The sequence below is a fragment of the Netta rufina genome (genome assembly GCF_964035555.1).
Source record: "Netta rufina genome assembly, chromosome: 4".
Taxonomy (NCBI): domain Eukaryota; kingdom Metazoa; phylum Chordata; class Aves; order Anseriformes; family Anatidae; genus Netta; species Netta rufina.
The window spans coordinates 33324646-33346423 of NC_140127.1; the positions used below are offsets into that span (position 1 = coordinate 33324646).

At 37.8% G+C, this 21778-nt stretch overlaps 1 protein-coding gene across 5 annotated transcripts in view; it reads left to right on the plus strand.

The window, feature by feature from the left end:
• LRBA (LPS responsive beige-like anchor protein) overlaps window positions 1-21778 on the plus strand; it is a 392983-nt gene that overhangs the window by 141841 nt on the left and 229364 nt on the right. For all 5 annotated transcript variants that reach the window (XM_084285540.1, XM_084285542.1, XM_084285541.1 and 2 more), the window contains one exon: window positions 20043-20209. In XM_084285540.1, coding sequence (XP_084141666.1) covers window positions 20043-20209 — 167 coding nt within the window. The remainder of the gene's footprint in view (window positions 1-20042; window positions 20210-21778) is intronic.

The window sequence follows — 21778 nt, forward strand, 5'->3', positions numbered from 1 at the left end:
GTCGTGGTGTACAGATTCAGCAGATCTATGGTATTATGAATTGATGAGATTTTGCAGATACAACAAGATTGCAAGTCCCTAGAGTTTACCAGAACCTGGGAAACTTTCACATGCTACCTTCTCAGTATGCACTTGCCCTCTCTTCAGCCTGCTGTTTTCCTGGTGACAATCTTGTAATGAACTATAACTCATTCACAAAGGTTCCCTTAGAAAGGGTCCTTTATACCATGATTTAACAGGATTCTCCTATCCCTCCTGAGTCCTTTTCTTCACAGTCATGAAAAATTCCTACTTTTACATCGTTATTTCATCTGTAGCAGTGATTCCAATTCTGGAACCTTCCAAAATGTTTTTAGTTCTGTTGTATTTTCTGATGGAAGACCCAAAACTGCACACAGCGTTCTAGATGTGGACACACCAGGAATTTATAAATGCACATTGTTTTTGGTGGTGTTACCTTTTCTTAGCGGTTCCTATTTTTTTATTTAATTCCTGCATGTTTGCTTATTATCCCAGACAAAGCCTATGTTTTCATAAAATTCTCTCTCGTTATACTGAAATCTCATTACGGCAAAAAGTAGGAGTGAAGATAGAGGTGAACTCAAACCCCATTGTTTTATATCTAAATTCAGATTGTCTTCTAAATTTCTTTTATCTACAAAGAAGTTCCTGTGTTTTGTTCCTATGATGGCTTGATCTTTCAAGGTCTTTTTCCAGTTCCTCACAGCTCCTTCGTGATTTTACAACTCTGAATAACTTAGTGTCAACAGCAAACTTTTGTCACTTATTTATTATTCATTCATTCTTGAGATTATTTATTTATTTTAACTTATCTGTTCAACAACCTGAAACCAGAATGAACTGACAGGAATTATACAGCTAGTGTTAAAATTGGACTAAAACCTTAATATTATTTTCTCGTCTCTTCTTCTGGAATTAGCTTTTCTTATTCTTGTCATTTACCTTTCTTTTGGCCGCTTTGTTTTGCTGTTCTTTGGTGAAGTTGACCTGGATAAGTGACTATACTTTACTAAGGGCTTAATGACTTTTTAAATCAAAGTAGTTTGCTTCCATCATTAGAGAATTTGCACTTACAGATGTTTAAAGAGCTTTCATGTAATAAAAATTTGAGGTATACTTTTGTTATTTGTAAAATTAATATTTGCATTGAGTATAAAAATATAAATGTCAAAACACTTCTGAAAAAATATGAATGCAACATGACATGATAGTTCGAGTTTTTGTATACCTACAGGAACCTGAAAGTACTGTGATGCTCTTCTTTGTTTCTGCTAAAACAGAATGGTGAATCAAACAGTTTATAATAACGTTAAGTTACAGATAAAACATTTTCAACCAGTCTTTATAATTCCAGAATTACTGGAAGCATTTATGTCTTTGGATTCTTCCATCAAGGCACAGGGAAGTGAATTATTGAAAAGATAAAAATAAATTTGTTTGCTTTCTGTCAGAGTTCATATCCACAGCCAACCTTGATAGAAGACCAGAATGATTTAGACAAGTTTGCTTTGGAGATTCATAACATATGCTTGCTGGACAGAATTGAGTTATCTCTGCTCTGGAGAGTAAGTTATTGTAGCAGGAGCTGACAGAGATGAAGATAACTGAGGGAAATTCAATTACCTTTTAGTGTTTTCCTTCTAATAGGATTCTTAATGTGAAAAAGATCCTTAGATGATGCGCCTATGTTGCTTTGTGAGATCTGCTTTGATACCTGCATCCAGAATAAAGTGAACTCTTCTTTTCAGGCCTCCATTAAGGATGAAATATGCATCTGCTTGCTAAATGGGTGTTAACTTTTGATCCAATGTATTGTCATTTGTAGCCCAGATATATTTGACAGTCTTTTGGCAGTGGCTTTGGATATTCTCTCAAATACAATTTCACTTGTTTGTATTTTTTTTTTGTGAGAAGCGTGTTTGTAGCAGGAATCACGATACTTTCCTTGTATTTTAGTTCAATTCTGCATGTTTAGTTGTTTCCTTTTCCTGGCAAAAGCACTTGAGCTACAAATACTCCTTATGACTTACCTGAGTTCAGGCTGTTGGGCTGAAACCATCCCAGTTGGCTACAGCTGGATTTCATGTGAAACCTCTGCAGATCTGAATTTACTATAGCTTACTATAGTAAACTAGTGCATACAGGTATTAAGATGTTACTGTTTGTGCTACTTCTAAAAATTTCCCTTTTTGATAATGGGTAATGGTTGAAATGAAAATTTAGAAGTGAATCTATGAAGCAATCTTATTCTGTAGCTGTATATATGAAAATGTACCACATACGTTTGCGTACTTGCAATATGCTTTCTTTTACTGACCCATTGAAATACTGTATGTAGCTGAATATATTTATGTGCATGTCTTCCACTATATTTTATTTTGAATATCCTGAACCTTACCAGCTTTAAAAAATAAAGTTCGCTTTTTAACTGGAGGATTTATTCCAACTGCTTACACGCTGATATTTCCATAAAAGAGAGAGCAAGTATCTTCATGATAGATTTATTTGCAACCCCAGAACAGGTTTGGATGTGCCTAAAAGCCATAGCATCCCTGACCTATAGATGTTACTGACTACTTAACTCTTGCATTGACCTATGGCTTCTTGACTACGTAACGTATAGATACACTTGTCGTTAGCTTGCTTCCAAACAAATAGTAGTATGCATGTTCTCATTTTGTAGTTAAAGCAGTCTTCTCATTTACTTAGGCAAGAGAAAGTTTGATTCAAATAGGTTTATTTTTCGATGTTCATGAAAGGTGGCTTATGAAAAACAACTTTGTTGGCAATGTGGAAAGTAATTTATGTTTCACGTGAAGATACTGAAACATTTAGTTAAGCTCACCAGTACAGTTTGAAGGCGTTTAAAATAAAGGTTTTCAATGTTACTTTTATTTCTCAGTCACATAGGTTATTTTTTCCTCATTCATTTATTGGAATATTATTGAGAAAGTAGTGGAAAATATCACATCTATTGTAATAGTTCATCCTGAGTCAATATTTCTTATTCCAATGCAAGTTTCATCCTTTCATTGATAATACTCTGTTCTGAATACAAAATGTTGTTGTTTTGCTGAAATAAATACTTCTGTGAGTGATAGCTGTAGAAACAGTAATTGTTTGAAGAAGGATTTTGTAAATAAATTGTAAAAACATCTTTATCGTACGATAGATACATAATGCTTGAAGTCAGCCTGGGATCCAGTGGGGAACATGGTAGAAAACTGTAAAGCGCTGTTGGACAGTATTCCTGTTAACTTTTTATAACAGTAGCCTTTTATTTCTGAGTAGACCTAAACAGATTTCCAGGAAAGGAAACAACGCTAATCCAAATTCTTAATAGCAACTGACAAGTCTTTTCACATTGCAGAACAGGGGAATGGGATAGGCACTTAAGCTTTTCATCTTAACTTTCCTGTTAGATTTTTATATGGAAATGACTACGATAAATTTTTTTGAAAATCTGTTCCCCCCCCCCCCCCCTTCTGATTATTTTATGGAAATGTTTACAGAAAGAGTCCACCTACTGATTTTCCACTTTCAACTGTACAGGAAAAAAAAAATGAGCCAATCCTGTTGTATAGAGATGGTCTTAGATTATGAAAAGGAAGCTCTGTCAGTTAAGTCAGTCTTTGGATGATCACTGTGTTAGGGAAGATGCCAAGTGACTTCGAGAGACCGCTGGATTTCACTGTTAATCTGAAGTCCTACTGGAAGTGTCAGAGTCAATTCTTAATGAGTCTTACCGTTTAGAAGAACAAATTGTCCTTGCTATTCTGTTTAGCATAGGGAACAATATAGGTTTCCTGATACTTTCCTCACCACTCCTTCTCCTTCCCAACTTTTTCCACCTTATTTGTCTACAGTTCTTTTGTTCATTTACTTTTTTAAAAAAAAACGTGTGTTCAAAGATCTCTGGCATTCTAAAATAAATAAATAAATAAATAAATGGCTGTTTCTTGGAAATAGAGCTTGGAAGGAGATGATAGTGACTATAAAGATGAGCAGTCCAAGTGCTTTGGATATCATACTTTTTTTTTCTTAGTGCCTTAGTGTCAAGAAACTGTTTTTTGTCAAAAATTCTTTGGAGTAAATTATGGGTCAAAGTAGTGATGCCAAGGTTATGGCATCATAAATAACTGATGTAATCTTTTTGGATTTCATCAAGGCTTTTGATATTGTTTCTCACAGTATCCTTCTGGACAAAGTGTCCAGCATTCAGCTAGTCAAGCACATAATGCAATGGTTAAACGATTGATGGGTTGAGCTCAGAGGGTTATAGTAAATGGGGTTATATAAACCTGGTGGCCAGTCAGTAGTGGGGTTCCACAGGGCTCCCTTTTAGGGCCAATTTTCTTTAATGTTTTTATAAATGGTCTGGATGACAAAATCAAAAAGTGTATTTAGTAAAGTTTGCTGATGATACTAACTTGGAAGGAGTTGTTGACTCCCTTGAGAGCAGAGAGGCCTTGCAGAGAAATCTCTCGGACTAGAGGCCTTGCAGAGAGATCTCTCGGACTAGAGGGCTGGGCAATTGCCAGCGGCAGGAAGCTTAAAAAGAACAAGTACCAGATTTTGCACCTGGGATGGGGTAGCCCTGGCTATGCATATGGACTAGGGGATGAGAGGCAGAAGAGCAGCCCTGTGGAAAGGCATCTGAGGGTTGATGGTAAGCTGAGTCAACAGTGTGCCCTGGCAGCCAGAAGTGCCAACTGTACCCTGGGGTGCGTCAGGCACCAGATGGCGAACTGGTCAAGGGAAGCGGTTGTCTCACTCCGCTCTGCGCTAATGCGGCCTCACCTCGAGCACTGTGTGCAGTTTTGGGTACTGCAATATAAGAAGGACACTGAACTGCTAGAGAGCTTCCAAAGGAGGCCTATGGTAATGGGGCAAGACGTATGAGGAGTGGCTGAAGTCCCTTCTTTTGTTCAGCCCAGAGCAGAGCAGGCTGAGGGGAGGCCTCATGGCGGCCTGCAGCTCCCTCATGAGGGGAGCGGAGGGGCAGGCGCTGAGCTCTGCTCTCTGGGGACAGTGACAGGACCCAAGGGAACGGCATGGAGCTGGGACAGGTGAGGGTCAGGTTGGATGTTTGGAAAAGGTTCTTCACCATGAGGGTGGTTGGGCGCTGGGACAGTGTCCTGGTTTCAGTTAGCACAGAATTAATTTTCTTCCTAGTAGCTGGTGGAATGCTGTGTTTTGGCTTAGAATGAGAAGAGTGCTGATAACACCCCGATGCTTTAATTGTTGCAGAGCAGTGCTTATACTAAGCCAAGGACATCTCAGCCTTTGCTCTGTCCTGCCAACGGGCAGGCTGGGGGGTGCAGTAAGAGCTGGGAGGGGACAGACCCAGGACAGGTGACCCAAACTAGCCAAAGGGGTATTCCATACCATCTGACGTCATGCTAAACAATATATAGGGGTGGCTAGCCGGGGGGAGGGGGCCGGACTGCTCGGGGTTAGGCTGGGCATCGGTCAGCGGGTGGTGAGCAATTGCATTGTGCATCACTTGTTTGTACATACTATTATTACTTTCGTATTATCCCCATTGTATCATCATTATTATTATTGTTATTATTATTTTTGTTATTTTTTTTTTTTTTCCTGTCTTATTAAACTGTCTTTATCTCAACTCACGGGCTTCACTTTCCATTTCTCTCCCCCGTCCCAGAGAGGGAGGGGGGAGGGTGAGCGAACGGCTGCGTGGTGTTTAGCTGCCGGTCGGGTTAAACCACGACAGTCTTTTTGGCGCCCAACGTGGGGCCCGAAAGGTTGAGATAACGGCAGATCTGATCAGAGTGTGTTAAACTAAAATTGGTGTAAGGATTAGACCTGCTTAATAGTCACTTGTCATGATGCTGATTGCTTTAATCACAACTCTGCTGCGCCTGTTTTCCAAATTGAGTATTATAGTACATTATTTTCCGTATTTGCTCTCTGTAGTGTTGTTTCTCCTCTCCGGGCCCTGGTTTCAGACCATTATGATACTAAGTGTTATAGCAATGGCTTATGAGACGATAAGATATCTGGTCATGACTCTAACTTGGTATTTATACTCAGTAACATCGTGGACTCTGTACTTTGGAAACAGCATCTTGGGAACTATTAGCAATTATACCTATTGTTTTTCTCCATTAGAGAGTCAATCTGTGGAGGGGAAAGGGGAGGATATTTTTCCTTACTTGCTTACTCTCCCTTTCTCTTTCACCACCCCTGTATCCTCCTGGGTCACTCTGCCTTCCTCCTTCACCACCCTCTTATCCCCTGAGCTTGTCACAATAGCTCTCCAAGATATTGAATATTTCTGGAATACTCAGAATACCATAGTCTTGTTGTTCTGCCTCATGAATGCACTTCAGATTCTGCTTAAAGTTAAACAACTACTTATGAAGCTCATCCGGAGATCTGCTTCGGAGGTGGTCGGTACTGAAGCGCAGCTCCTCCTAGCACCCCGATTACCGGTACTAGGCTGGATGTTCAAGGGAAGGGTCCCCTCTACGCATCATGCAACTGATGCTACATGGAGCAAGTGGGTTGCACTGATTACTCAGCGGGCTCGAATAGGAAACCCCAGTCGCCCAGGAATATTGGAAGTGATCATGGACTGGCCAGAAGGCAAATACTTTGGGATATCATCAGAGGAGGAGGTGGGTCGTGCTGAAGAAGCCCCACTGTACAACCAGTTGCCAGAGAATGAAAAGAAATATGCCCTGTTCACTGATGGGTCCTGTCGTATTGTGGGGAAGCATCGGAGATGGAAGGCTGCTGTATGGAGTCCTACGCGACGAGTTGCAGAAGCTGCTGAGGGAGAAGGTGAATCGAGTCAGTTTGCAGAAGTGAAAGCCATTCAGCTGGCTTTAGACATTGCTGAACGAGAAAAATGGCCAGTTCTCTATCTCTACACCGATTCATGGATGGTAGCAAATGCCCTGTGGGGATGGTTACAGCAATGGAAGCAAAACAACTGGCAGCGTAGGGGCAAACCTATCTGGGCTGCTGCATTGTGGCAAGATATTGCTGCTCGGGTAGAGAACCTGGCTGTGAAAGTACGCCACGTAGATGCTCATGTGCCCAAGAATCGGGCTACTGAAGAACATCAAAACAACCAGCAGGTGGATCAGGCTGCTAAGATTGAAGTAGCTCAGGTGGACCTGGATTGGCAGCATAAAGGTGAATTATTTATAGCCCGATGGGCCCATGACACCTCAGGCCATCAAGGTAGAGATGCAACATACAGATGGGCTCGTGATCGAGGGGTGGACTTGACCATGGACGCTATAGCACAGGTTATTCATGACTGTGAAACATGTGCTGCAATCAAGCAAGCCAAACGGTCAAAGCCTCTTTGGTATGGAGGACGATGGCTGAAATATAAATATGGAGAGGCCTGGCAGATTGATTACATCACACTCCCTCAAACTCGCAATGGCAAGCGCCACGTACTTACAATGGTGGAAGCAACCACCGGATGGCTGGAAACATATCCTGTGCCTCATGCTACCGCCCGGAACACCATCCTGGGCCTTGAAAAGCAAGTCCTATGGCGACATGGCACCCCAGAAAGAATAGAATCAGATAATGGGACTCACTTCCGAAACAACCTTATAGACACTTGGGCCAAAGAACATGGTATTGAATGGGTGTATCACATCCCCTATCATGCACCAGCCTCCGGGAAAGTTGAACGATACAATGGACTGTTAAAGACTACCTTGAAAGCAATGGGCGCTGGGACGTTCAAAAACTGGGATACGCATTTGGCAAAGGCCACCTGGTTAGTCAATACTAGGGGATCTACCAACCGAGCTGGACCTGCCCAATCAAACCTGTTACGTACTGTAGATGGGGATAAAGTTCCTGTAGTGCATGTAAAAAATATGCTGGGTAAAACAGTCTGGGCTACTCCTGCCTCAGGAAAAGGCAAACCTATTCGTGGAATTGTTTTCGCTCAGGGACCTGGATATACTTGGTGGGTGATGCAAAAGAACGGAGAGGTCCGGTGTGTACCTCAAGGAGATTTAATACTGGGTGAGAATAGCCCATGAACTGAATTGCACCATGTTAAATAGTATATTATACTGTATGTTATCACTACCATGATTACTATAGGTGACTAATTAGAATGTATGGAAAAGAGTGTAACCTGAGCATGACATAAATGGTATGGAATAAGGGGTGGATAGATGTCCTGGTTTCAGTTAGCACAGAATTAATTTTCTTCCTAGTAGCTGGTGGAATGCTGTGTTTTGGCTTAGAATGAGAAGAGTGCTGATAACACCCCGATGCTTTAATTGTTGCAGAGCAGTGCTTATACTAAGCCAAGGACATCTCAGCCTTTGCTCTGTCCTGCCAACGGGCAGGCTGGGGGGTGCAGTAAGAGCTGGGAGGGGACAGACCCAGGACAGGTGACCCAAACTAGCCAAAGGGGTATTCCATACCATCTGACGTCATGCTAAACAATATATAGGGGTGGCTAGCCGGGGGGAGGGGGCCGGACTGCTCGGGGTTAGGCTGGGCATCGGTCAGCGGGTGGTGAGCAATTGCATTGTGCATCACTTGTTTGTACATACTATTATTACTTTCGTATTATCCCCATTGTATCATCATTATTATTATTGTTATTATTATTTTTGTTATTTTTTTTTTTTTTCCTGTCTTATTAAACTGTCTTTATCTCAACTCACGGGCTTCACTTTCCATTTCTCTCCCCCGTCCCAGAGAGGGAGGGGGGAGGGTGAGCGAACGGCTGCGTGGTGTTTAGCTGCCGGTCGGGTTAAACCACGACAGACAGGCTGCCCAGCCTTGGTGTCACAGCGCTGGGCCTGCTGGATTTCAAGAAGCATTTGAACAATGCTCTCAGACATAGGGTCTGATTTTTGGGTGGTCCTGTGTGGAGCCAGGAGTTGGACTTGATGATCCTTATGGGTCTCTTCCAACTCAGGATGTTCTATGATTTTATGTTTCTATAATAGATTTTGAGATGATCATACTTTGTTCATACTTCCTTACTTTTTTTTTTATGTCTGTTTTCGCAGAAACATGAGATTTAAAATCTCATAAAAACTATCCTGAATTGTGTGTTGCCCACAGAACAATTTGAGATTCCATCGTTAGTGGTTAACAATAATTCTTGTCTGAGAAACGTTTTGCAGAGGTGACAGACAAAGTGAGCAAAACACTAAATTATTGTACGGGTTATTAATGTTTTAGAGAATACTTAGAAATTATGAAAACAATTTTGTCATAACGTGGGATTGGAGGTTTATAATACTCTGTCAGGGTGCCATGAGATCTGGCAGTGCCCTGCAGAGCGGGTAAGTTGGGCACCCACTGCAGTACCATGGCTGCCAAAGCGGGGCCTTATCAACTGTCCCTATCTACCATCAACCACAAAGAGCAGGGCAACCTCAGCGGATGGCAGCCATGGCCCACTGGCTATGACCCCTTGCCATAGGGCGGGGCCAGCCTGAGGCTAGGAAGCCTGCCTACCTCGTGACTGGTGGTCTGGGAGGATCAGGGAACCCATGGCAAGGTGGTGGGGCACCAGTAGGACTTGCACCATGGCCTCTGGCCAGCCTGTGGGGCAGTCTTTCTGTTGCCACCAGTGGGATAGGGACACTCTTGGCTGGCTTTGTACAGGCCTTCAGCCCTGGCAGAACCTCACATATGGCACCCACAGACACCTGGAAGTTGATATACATGTAAGCTAATGCCTGTATCATTAGTCCTGAGCATGTCTAACATTTACAGAAGAGGAAGTTGGATATTCTGACTTCTGAAATATTGTTGCTTATTTTTTCTTACACCGCCTGCTAGAAACTCCACATATTTCATTTCTAAGCAGTCGTTGATAGCCTTGAAGACAGCATCACCCATCTTGGCATTGAACCAATACAGTTTTGCAAGGCAATTTCGTATGGTCAGTGGCAGAGGAGGACGGAGTGTTTCTCAGAAAAATTTTAAATGGCAGTTGTTTGAAGCTACTTATTGACTTGATCTATTAAAATTAGTCAGAACTAGATTATTGGCTGGAGTGTAACAGAAACTGTTAAAGTGCATAAAAAATGCTGTTACGTGGCTTTTTGGTATGTTCAGTAATTCACATGTGTTTTATATAAAACATTTTAAATAATGTCAGTAGTTTTTTTTCTTTTTTTTTTTTTTTTTTTTGCATGCTTGGTGGAAGCTGGTGATTTTGATTAGTCACTGTACTTTCTTTCAGTACCTATAATATTAACGAGCAAACAAATTCAAATCAAATTCCAGATTCTTGCTTTAAAATTCCTCATTATTGGTGTTGCTTTTTTATCCTATGTTGCTGGTTTTGCTCCCTACTTGAACTGTTATGTTTAAAGTTTACTGTTTTACATTGAATTAAAGTCAATTGATGAAATGTAGTTAAGGAGGATTTGCACAGTTGTACTGTGTAATCTGTCTTGTGTGATTTCAGCAATGTCCAATGAGTTCAGCTGTTTGTAACAAATGCTGATACTATTATCCAGGGCCAGTATTAAAATGCCTTCACAGGCATTTTATTTTTTCAAAAGTTTTTATTTTTTTCTTCACAGTTTTTATTTTTTTGGGGGGTGGAGGGTGGGGAGGGAGGGAAGATAGGGAGGAGGTGAAACAAAGGCAAAAACCCTTCACTAGCTAAACTGAAACAAAGCCAAAAATAGAACTTGACAAGAACATCAGACCCTTGGAATAGAAGGTTTCGCAAGTTCTTTTGTTTAATAATGAAATGGGAAATAAAGATAAATGGATCTATGTTCTTCTTACATAAATGAGTATGTTTATGGGGTATTAATTCAGTATTTTTTTAACAGTGAAAACAAAGGATATTTTCTGTAGAAACCACATAGTGCTTCATAGTACTTTTTCTGAAGGTAACGTCTGTGGCACTTAAAATACTGACTCTTGCATCACTGCAGTCTTCTCACTTAAACCAAGTGAACAAGAAAACATAAATTTTAAAGCAATTCTTATGGAGTATTTGTAGTCCCTTGTTCCATGTTGTTCAGTATAAGGTTCTAGAGTTGTATGAGTGGATGTTTTTAACTTAGAATGCTGTACATTAAATCAGAGTATACTGTCATCTCACATTCTGAATAGTCTGAATATTTAAGGTGCTGTCTTTTTATGGATAATAAAAATCACACATTAGTTTTAATGAGAAATTAAATTACCATCTCCCAACAATTTTTAGAGCCAGCTATGTCAACCTCTCAAGGGTAGTAGAACTTTTTATGAATAAAATGTTAATTGAAAAACAAACCTATTCATACCTATCTCATTCTCTTCTGAACATCCAAAATTGTGTTACATAAACGCAGAACAAATCACAAAGTAAAAAACATCATTCAAACTCCTATGCTAGTAGGAATGAAATATAAAAGACAGACTACTGAAAAAAAAGCAAAGGAAAAAAAAAGTTGAAATAATTTACTTTTTATGGTTTGATGCTATAGGAATTCTGACAGGAAGTTTTAAGTTAAGGCAGAGGTTAAGCTGAAGCTGGGATTGTGACTGCTTAACATGTTTCCAAGGTAAATGGCTGGGAACGATTCTAAAGAATAACTGCTATAAAATACCATGTTTAATCATCCCTCTCATTTGGTTCTGGATTTTTTTTTTGATCTTTGCAATTGCATCATCTTAATCAAAATGTTCTGCTTTTAAAATAATCGGTCATTGAAAAAATAAATTTTTCAGAAGTCTTAGCTTGCCATAACGTGAGGAATAAGTTTGGAGTGAAAGTGAGGGTCTTGAGGATTGTTCAACAGCACTGAACTTTTTATTTTTAATTAGACTTCTGAATAAAATCCTCTATAATCCTTCATTTTTTTCCCCACGGATGCTCTGATAACCATTTGAAATTCCTCTTACAAAATAAGTCCTTAACACTTAATGACTAATTAAAATGTTTCTGCAGATACAGATGAAGGTGCAGTAACTTAATGGCAGAAACTATTTATTTTTTTCCTGTGTGTTGAAGGGGAAAAGCTTTGCCAGCAAACGTGTTTGTCCTACTTAGCAGTGTTGCTCAAGGATATGTGCTACTCAAGGTGATCGTTCTCCTGTGTGAGGGAAAGGTCCTGAACTGTCAGAAATCTAGTCCACTAAATTAGCTCTTGGGGCAAGCATTTTAGAAGCTGGTGAAGGACAGATAGGTTACTTTTTGGGTCACGAGTTCATGTGCATTTCTTAATGTTTTGTAGATGAGGTCTTACAAAAGGTTTGCCAAATATGCAACAGAATACTTTTAAAGCTCCTTCTGTCACTACTGCAGAATAGGTGATCTACCACAATTACCATCCTTGTGTATACCTTGATTTTATTGTGTGCTGATGGCATTTCTCCCTTTTTTTTCCCCTTATCGTCTAGTGAGTACTAAACTAGCATTTAGAGTAAAATACCTTCAGAACATTCCTTGGATTCTGTTGTCAGAGAAATCAGATTCTGTCATCAGAAAAAATTAATAGAAAGGCATACTACAAATACTTATTTTTTCTTCTTATTTAGCACCAGAATTGACATCATAAGGAGTCCAGTCAGGTCTAAAACTAACTTGATATTCAAAGTACTGACTCTTTATTAGAGATGTACTTGTCATTGGCCTGTAAGCAGTCATGGCAAGATAGGAAACTTATGCCTAAATGTCTTGTTACCTCAGATTAATATGGTTTCTTTGTTCTTTGCTCATGAGCCCTATATAAGAACACACTTTCCTGTAAGGTAAGAATTGAGACAATTAACGTAAGTTGTATTAAATTCTAGTATAGCTAAATATTTATAGCTGTATGTTTGATAGCTATAGAAGCAAAATAATTTTATCTTGTGTGGACAGCTTTCACTCTCTTAAAGCCAGAGGCCAAAGCCACATTTATGAATCAAAATTGCACAAGGTATTTTGTAGTAAGGCTCCAAAATATCTTTCGGTTTATCTTGTTACCTGGATTAATCTGTCTGGATCGTTTTTTTTTTTTTTTTTTTTTTTTTTTTTTTTTGTTCTTTGTGGCCTCAGAGGTTGACTAGAATAATTACTTTTCTTGTTTTGGGAAAGAATGGAAGGAAAAAGCTTTTCAACGTAAAACATTTAAAAATCTCGCCTCTCTTTATTTCTAATTTTCAAAATTTCCAATTTTTTCATGCTTTGGGGTAGTAAAATTTCCTGACTGTCAGGAATGTACCTTTTGCCCTCCTTATGAAAACTGATTCTGAATTTGTCCAACACACAACTTGTGAAATTATCACTCTTTATGTAGAACCTTTAAGAGCTTTTTAATTAATAAGTGACGCTGTTCAAAAATACTCAGTGTTATCTGTCCTCTGTTCTTAGAGACTTCATTTAAGGCTTAAGTGTGCTTTCTGAACTGCACGTGCCTGTTCAAGCATCGCTCCTGTGCCAAGACTTGGTGCTGCAAGTTGTAAAAGAACTACGGTAGCGGAAGGATGTCTGGAAATCTGAATCCTTGAGCAGTAAATATTTGGGGCCAAAATTGCTGGGCTACTTTATTACCTGCCTTACAGATAATAAAGGTCCTCATTGTGTCTCAGTAGAGCAAGGCAATTGGAGAGGTTGTGGTGGCAGTTGGTGAATAAGGACATTTCGGAGCTTTAGTTTGAACAGAAAGAAAAGCTGGCGAGTACGGAGAGTAGGTTTGGGATTTTCCCTAGGCCAGTCTCCCCTGCATCCTTGGAGTCTGTAACTAAGTATTGTATTTCTCTTATGGCTGTTAAGAGAATGATGGCTCAGGTATCTTTACTTACTGGCTGCAGACAAGGTAACAAGCTAATAATGCTTTGCTTTGATTAAGTGATACAAGTCTTTGTATTTGGCCCACCTTGAGACATATATGTCTACTTCCACATGATTAGAAAAAGGTCTCCTCCACACCCTCCCCTTTTTTAAAACTTAAGTTGTATAGAAATTATGATATGAAAAGCCTGCAAAACCAAGTATCCAGCAGTTTTCAAAAATCAGAGCAGTGCAACCATAATTTAACCCTCACTAAGAATATGTAGTGAAGTCTTAAATCATGTAAATATTTCTTATTTGTTGCACAGTCTGGATATTCCTTAAAAAATGACTTTTTTTTTTTAGTTCCAGAATTTTTTCATGGATCGGATTCATGTGTTGTGTCAGAGTAGAAGTTTAGTGAATATAGTACTAAACTCCTTGATGAGGGTGGTGTCACAAAGTTGATTCAGTGTGGTGGTTGGAAACAGTTTAAACTCTTTGCAGATCATCAATGACTCGTTCTTTGCTAAACATCTGATCTGAGACCACAGACCCACCTATGCAGAAATGCTGAGCTTTATATTTTCTAGAGCATAGCATTGATTATTTCTAGCTTGACAAATACATTGTGCCTGGAAGATGAAGACCCAAGGGATCTCAGAGGTAATGCCCAGGAGTAATGATTTTAGCATCTTGGCCTATTTTAAACAAGAATAGCATGAAGAGACTGCAGACATAAACTGGATTTGCAAATGAGAGAGGGGAAGTGCCGTAGTGTGTGCTTTGAGATTTGCATGCAAAGCATTTGGGCATATATACAATAAGAACTGGCTTCTTGGGTTAAAAAGGAACATTTCTCTTGGTGTATTGTTCGTGAAAATGGTTAGCAGTGATGCTTAGAGAGTTACAATATTGACATAATGTAAGGCATATATAGCTCGTAGCAAGGAGTAGGATCTTGTACTTGTTTGTGTGAAGTCTTTGACTCTGATTCAAGGGTGTGCCTGTTGCAGAAGTAATAGGCAATTAGTCGAGAATCAAAATTAAAAAATAAGAAACAAAGTAAGGGAAAGGTATATGGTACTGCAGAAGAAAACTGATGTTATTTGTTTCTGTTCTTTACTATTTATATATTGTTAGTTATATTTACATCCAGTTGTCTTGTTAGTTCAGTTCCTTTACCTACTCTGCTAAATAGGGTTAATTTGAAAGATGTAATCTTTGATATAAGTGCTGTTGCTTAGTGTTTAGTTGGGTTTTCTAAAGCTTAATACTGTGAGACTTAAAGGTAAAAAATAAAGCTGTTGACTCAGTGCAGATTAAAACCAGATGTCTCTTGAGATCCTTGCCTTTCTCTCTAATCACTAACCCAAATTAACTGACTGTGGTAGGTTTTTTCTTTTTTTTTTTTTTTTTTCTTCTGGTCGTGACCATAGTGTTACCAGTTTGTTTGGTATGATCTAATCAACAGCATAACAGCATTTTTTCCTGTCTTGGAAATTTTTAAACGTGTGGGGTTTTTTGTTGTTGTTGTTTTTTCTCTCCACCCGGAACGTCTGGCATGTTCCCAGGAATGTCTACAAAAACACATTTTAAATTTCTGTTTTGTTTTGTTGCACATTTATATTAGAAGCAATTGATTTAGATTCAGATTCTTTTTAATCTGCAAATCAGATAAGAGGCTGGAAAAGTGGATAAATGAGGTTTGGAAGACTATAGGTTGCTGAGATGAGAAGCCATTGCATTGTGTTCAGTCCATTAAAACAAGAAGAAATAGAAGAGATATTTTGATAAGTGTTCTGCTGGTGTTAACCTTGATGGCTATTATCGGGGGGATGATGCTATATCTATTTCATTGGCTTAAGCTTTTTTCATGCTGAGAGAAATCAATACTTTGAGTCGTTGGATGACAGAGGCATCACTTCAGAATTGACGGTGGCTGTCAGACGTTGTCATTGGTTGACTTTTGTTTGCTGTTGAGGTTTTAAGCTTTCATTTTTCTAAGTCTTATTCAGGAGTCTTTGTAAGATTTCCCTGGGTAGCATTTTTAGTCCAGACTTTAAACTTCAGGCCAGAGGTCAAGTGCAAAGATCTTGGAAAGCAGAGGATTGAGGAGCTCCTTCATTTACTGAAATATCCTGATTTGTAGGGAATTTGCATTAGTGGCAAGGCTATGTGTTATCTTATGGATGACTTTTCCTCTGAAATGACACCCACAGAGATGGGTTGTTCACAAAGCAAGTAGCTTTTAGCCAAATTAGACAAAGGAACTGGCATATGTCAAAGTGTTCAGTGATCTGAGCTGATGAATAAAAATAAAAAAAAAAAAAAGTGCAATATTGATTTAAAAACACACACACACCATTAAACTTACAGATAGTTTGCAGAAAGCATCGTGTTGTAATTTTGAGACTGTGAAGTTGTACATGCAAATGTTACCATGCAGAGGAAATCTTTTACTTTTAGCTTTATTTGACATTTTTATAAAGATCAAAGATAAAACAGTTCAAAAAACACTAGATTACTCCTCCTTTTCAGTGTAATACAGAGAGGCAGAATATGATAATTCATCTTGTTTAGTTTATATTGTAGTAGTCTGCATACAAAATAAGTGTATTTTTGTATCTGAAACTTGCCTTTGGATGACCTTGTGCCCCTTTAGAATTACTGTTCCTCAAAAACAAATCTGCAGATAACCTACGTGTTCAAATAGCCTGCAGCCTAGTTCAAGGGGGGAACAGGAGGGTGGGAAAAAAATATCTCTCTTCCTCTCTGTGATAATGACAAAGGAAAAGGTTTTTCTTCTATCCTGGGTGAAGGGTGGGGAACCAAGGGTCTCCCCCCTGCTCCGTGTCATATCAAAGGATTCTACTTCATAAACATGCCCCACTTACCACTTTAATTAGACTTTTTTTGGTAGATAACCTGTGGAGTGGATATATGAATATATATTTTTCTCCTTTCAACATTTTTGTTTCATCGTGAGTGTGACTGTGCAATTACTCCACAGTACTTTTGCAATTATACTTTCCCAAACAGGTAACAAAAATTATGTAGGCCAAACCAGTAATGGAAGGAGGGTTTGCCAATTCATTTGCATGTAATTGTGTATCTAATTGTAAAACTGTATTCAAGCATAACAGGATGTATACTGCAAGTGCAAGAAACCAAATAATAACAGAAATAAAACTGTACAAATCAGTTTTTGAGCTTGTGCACAAACAGAATTCAAGCTGAACTTCTGTTTTACATAAATAGAATAGTTGGGATTTAGTGTGAAGTATTATCATATACCACTTGATGTCCTGGTATTTTATGCCTGGTATTTTATGCTGATAAGATGAACCTGGAGGCATCTGGAAAATTGAAAAATACAACAGAGAAACAGGGAGACTTTTAGTGCTTTTAAAACAGTCCAGTGTGACTGGCTCCTTTTGGGATGGATCTCTCTGTCTTCTGCAGTGGAGCCACCGTCTTTTTCCCTTACGTTAATAATTATTTGCGGCTGAAAGAGAGAGAGAAAAAGATCTTGTCTTTTTCTGAAGATTGGTCATTTTTTATCGGGTGAGAACTACTGAACAATTAACAAGTCACCTGTAAATTAACGAGTCACCTGCATGACCAAAGAGATCCGTTAAAGGATATTGGGAAAAGGAGAACTCTGACAGAGTAGACCACGCAAATGACAGAGTAGGTTAACAACACCCAGTGAACTTCCCAGTGAAAACTGGGGTTTAAAATTCACTAAATAGTAATTTTTCTATACTAGTAAAATTTTAGGGTTGTGCCTTACAGGAAAGCCAAAGGATGTTTTAGGAAGAGATGACGTTAAACCAATGTTCTTGCAGAACTTTCTTAATGTTAGTAACTATGCGTATGCACCTGCCGGTATCTGATAGAAACGTGGCTTCTCCCTGTTCTTGTTTGCAAAATACTTTCATGGTAAAGTGTGTGCAGTGATTAAGAGTCCCTCCTGGAGTAATGTTATAATTCGAAGAGACTGTTGCGCATGGGAATCTCTCAGTTCTGGGGTTAGTTGCAAATTTTTGTTCATAATTAATTTGCTGAAAAGTGGAGTCCTATACATCTCAGTTTCGTAACAGACAGATTCTGTTTTCATGGAAGTTGTCAGGACAACAAAATGCCATTTTTCCTTCATTTAAATGTCACACCTACACTCTGAAAATCTTCAGTATTTAATGAACAATGTGTTAAAAATTACATTGTAAAGAGACCTTTTTTTTTTTTTTTTTTATAAAGAGGTACAAGTTCATTATATCTTTTACAAAACATTCTAGTTTGATTTCCATTTTATCATGTTTTAAGGTCAAATGTGACTTTAATGTTCCATAAAGAGACAGAGATTGATAATGGGGAAAGAATAACCCTCTAATGTGATTTATATCTATGGATTTTATGTCAGATATGAAAAGTTGCTGTTCAAATTGTAAAGGAGGATCCATTAAAGAGCACTTTAAAACATTTTACTACTTAGCTTACCTTATACACTTGTTTTTAGAATTCTGCCCTTTCAAGCAACTTAAAAATAACAGCTTATCAAACATTTACAAAGTGCTGAAAAGAACTCAGAATCATCATGGGTGCAAAATAGATTTTGATGTATTGGAAAAGACAGGTGTATTTATAAAGGGCTAGAAAAATCTTGTTTAGTGTAGGTTATGATTTAGCCATCTTATGTTTTTGTGAAGAGGGGTGGCAGAGTGCTTCACGTGTGAGTACAAAAGCCAATTTTTGATGTCTCATTGACTTGGAAAGTCAGCTGCTTATTCTTCACTCTTTCTGGATGTCTGTTCATCAGGTGAGCATTGCTCTGAGCTATGGGAAAAATTAGGAGAAAATGTGTAAATATATTAGAATTGTTAAAATAGGTCTCAAATGTGTTCATCTGTTGGTACTTTTTTAAATGTAATGTCTGTGAAAATCTACACGATCACAAATTTTATTTCATGTGTGTTTTTTCCACATTTCTTCCTTTCCCTCATTTTAGATGACTGAACCTATTTTGATATATATATACAAATAAAATCTATAACCTGTTCTCTTATTTGCAAAAATTTTCTATTAGATATTTTGTATGGATAGATTTATATAGAAAGAGCATTGCTACTGTTTTAAACATAAAAATTGTTATGATATTGTGCTGTTATCTAAGCCCTAAGCAATAATTGTACCAGTGTCTGCATCAGCTGTGCTTCACAAAGAAGCAGCAATTTTTTTTGTTGTTAGACAGACATTTGTGTCCATTCTACTAACTAGATCATAGAGTAATCCAATCATTGACAAAGGCTGAAATGCTTTGTCTGGCATATGTGATCTGTGGAATTGCCAGATGAAAACTGAAATTAGAAACAGGGCGTGCTGAAGTGGGGAAAAGCTTTTATTGTTTCCTTACCAGTATTTGAATTTGTTCTGTGTCTTCACGTACAGTGGTTTGATGAGGGGAGGATCTAAATTTGGTGTCCATTTTTTGAGTTCTCTGTTAATAGACACATTTTCAGAAGATCAAGAAAAAAAAAACACGAAATGATAGAAAATGTAACAAAGAATCTTCTGTGGTTTTGCTTTCTGTTTATATGTATGCCTTTCAGTTCTTATTTGTTAGTTTTAAGTTCTGAGTGCCTTGGAAGATAGAATATACTTATACAACAGGTGTAGTACAGATTTAAAAAAAAAAACAACAAAAAAAAAAAGCTTTCCTTTGCTGGCCTGCTAATACGCTGGACATATTCCTTCCTATGTAAGGAAGCCATCTGGTGAAGACAATTCAGTCTTTGTATGCGTTTAGTCTCCTGCCCAGCTGAAGATATGCAGATTTTCTCCATAGCTTTTATAGTTTTATATTCATATAAATAATAACAAATGGTTGGCTACGCAAATCCAGTGGACAGTTCTGGAAGTGAAGTAGACAGCTAGCTGCTATTCATGATTCCGAAATTTGCTTCTCTGTTTACTATTCACTTTGTAGTAAAATAGAAGTGGTTGCACCTATGTATTTTATTATGCAATCAGGACACTAACCCGTTTTCCAAATCTTGAGTGTGTAAGGTTAAAGAATTGATGACAAACCAAAATGCTCTGCTTGACTCTATGAACTGATTTACTGTGGGCAGCTGCGTAATGCCTCAATTCTCAAATCTGTAAAATGGGGTTTATTCTTAACTCTCTAAGTGTTTTTTAGAAGTGATCAACTGTTATGTGCCTAAAGTTCCTACAGGTGGTATAATTAAAATACAAAGTAGTAAAGTTTTTATTTTTTTCTTAGTCACTGTGTGCCCAGTATTCTGCTGACAAACGGGAAGAAGAAAAAATGTGTCATCATTTGATAACAGCAGCTAAGTACCGAGACCAAGTGACTGCAACTCAACTAATACAGAAAATTATCAACATCCTGACAGACAAGCATGGAGCCTGGGGAAGCTCTGTGTCGAGGTAAATCATTTTAAAAATATTTTTTAGAATTGGGATATGCTCAGCTGTAATCAGATGATTTTGAATTAATGTCTTATGGACAAATTTAAGGGTAATTTTTATTATTTTTTAAAGAAAATGATAAAAGGTAAAATTAACATGTCTTCTTTAGTATAAGTGGAAGTTGGAGAGCTACTGTTTGTTAGAACAGTAAAAAAAAAAAAAAAAAGTGTGATTCTCTCATGGCTTTAAATTTTTGGTATGGTGATGTGATAGAATTGATTTTGAATTTCCAATTCTACCACTATCATATATTTGAAAAATAATTTTAACAAGTCGATATTTTTCTAGCTTTCTTCACGGTGCATTATGTAGTGCAAGGTTGAACCACGATGTAGTGTGTTACTTGTTTACTTTTATACCAAACAAAAATAAATCAATAAATAAATGAACACCTTTTTAAATTAGAGGGAAACTATGAGTTCTGTATTAGTAATTTCAAGGTGAAAACAATACCACAAAATCTATTATCTTGTTGGAATTCTCGGTATGTGCCTTGATTATGATGATAGCTGTTTAGCTGTGACTTGTGCTAAACAAGTTAAAGTTTCACTTGCAAATCTAAAATATGAATTCAAGTCCTTGTGCTGCATCTGTAAGTAAAGCTTAAGAATTCCTGGAACATATTTAGGCTAGAGTATAACCAGATTGAGTATGCTATTATGTTGAGATACTGTTATTTATATTCAATGGAATAATAAGCATGAGCGAGATATGAGCGAGACATACTGTTATTTCATAACTGTCTTTATTCATTGTTCAGCTACTGCTTATTTTCTGGAAAGAGGGGGAAAAATCCTAAGCACTCATAATTAACATACAGTAGCATGAAGAAAATGTTCTGTTAAAATCGAGAGTTGTGTTGTTATGGTATAGAATGTCCATTTACTGTAAATACCAGTTTGGGGCTCCAGGCTATAAGGTTAAAAACAAAGTGTTGAAGTAAGTGCTTACTGCTGTTTTTCTTTTGTTAAGTAAATTATGCTTAAAAAAAAAAAAAAAAAAAAAAAAGCCTGTTTAAGAAATGAAAAATGCTGAGGATATAAAAACAATAGTCAATTTCAACATTTCTAGGAATTTTTAGTTACTTAATGCCATATAATGATGAAGTAAGGTTTGTATTATGATTATGTGAGACCAGATTCCTTTAATTAGTTTGAATGCTTGTAATTTTGGTAGATATGTACATGGCAGTTTTGTTTATTTGTTTGTGTCTCAGTAATGATTAAAACTATCATTACTGTCTTTTCACTAAAAGCATAAAATCTTAGTTGCTGTTTAGGTGTGTTTGCTTGTTGTTAAAATGTTGGTGAGGGAGAAGTGTAACTGATAAAATATTCCATGCTTAAAGGTAGTGGAGTAACTCTTTTCTGATAATCCTCAAATCGGGTTTATGTAATCAGCTTGTAAATTACAAAGTACACAAAATATGGACATAATAATTTGTGTTTTATAATAATGATCTACAGCAAAATGGAAATATCACATAATGCACTTTGCAGTACACTTAACATAATTCTAGGAAACTAA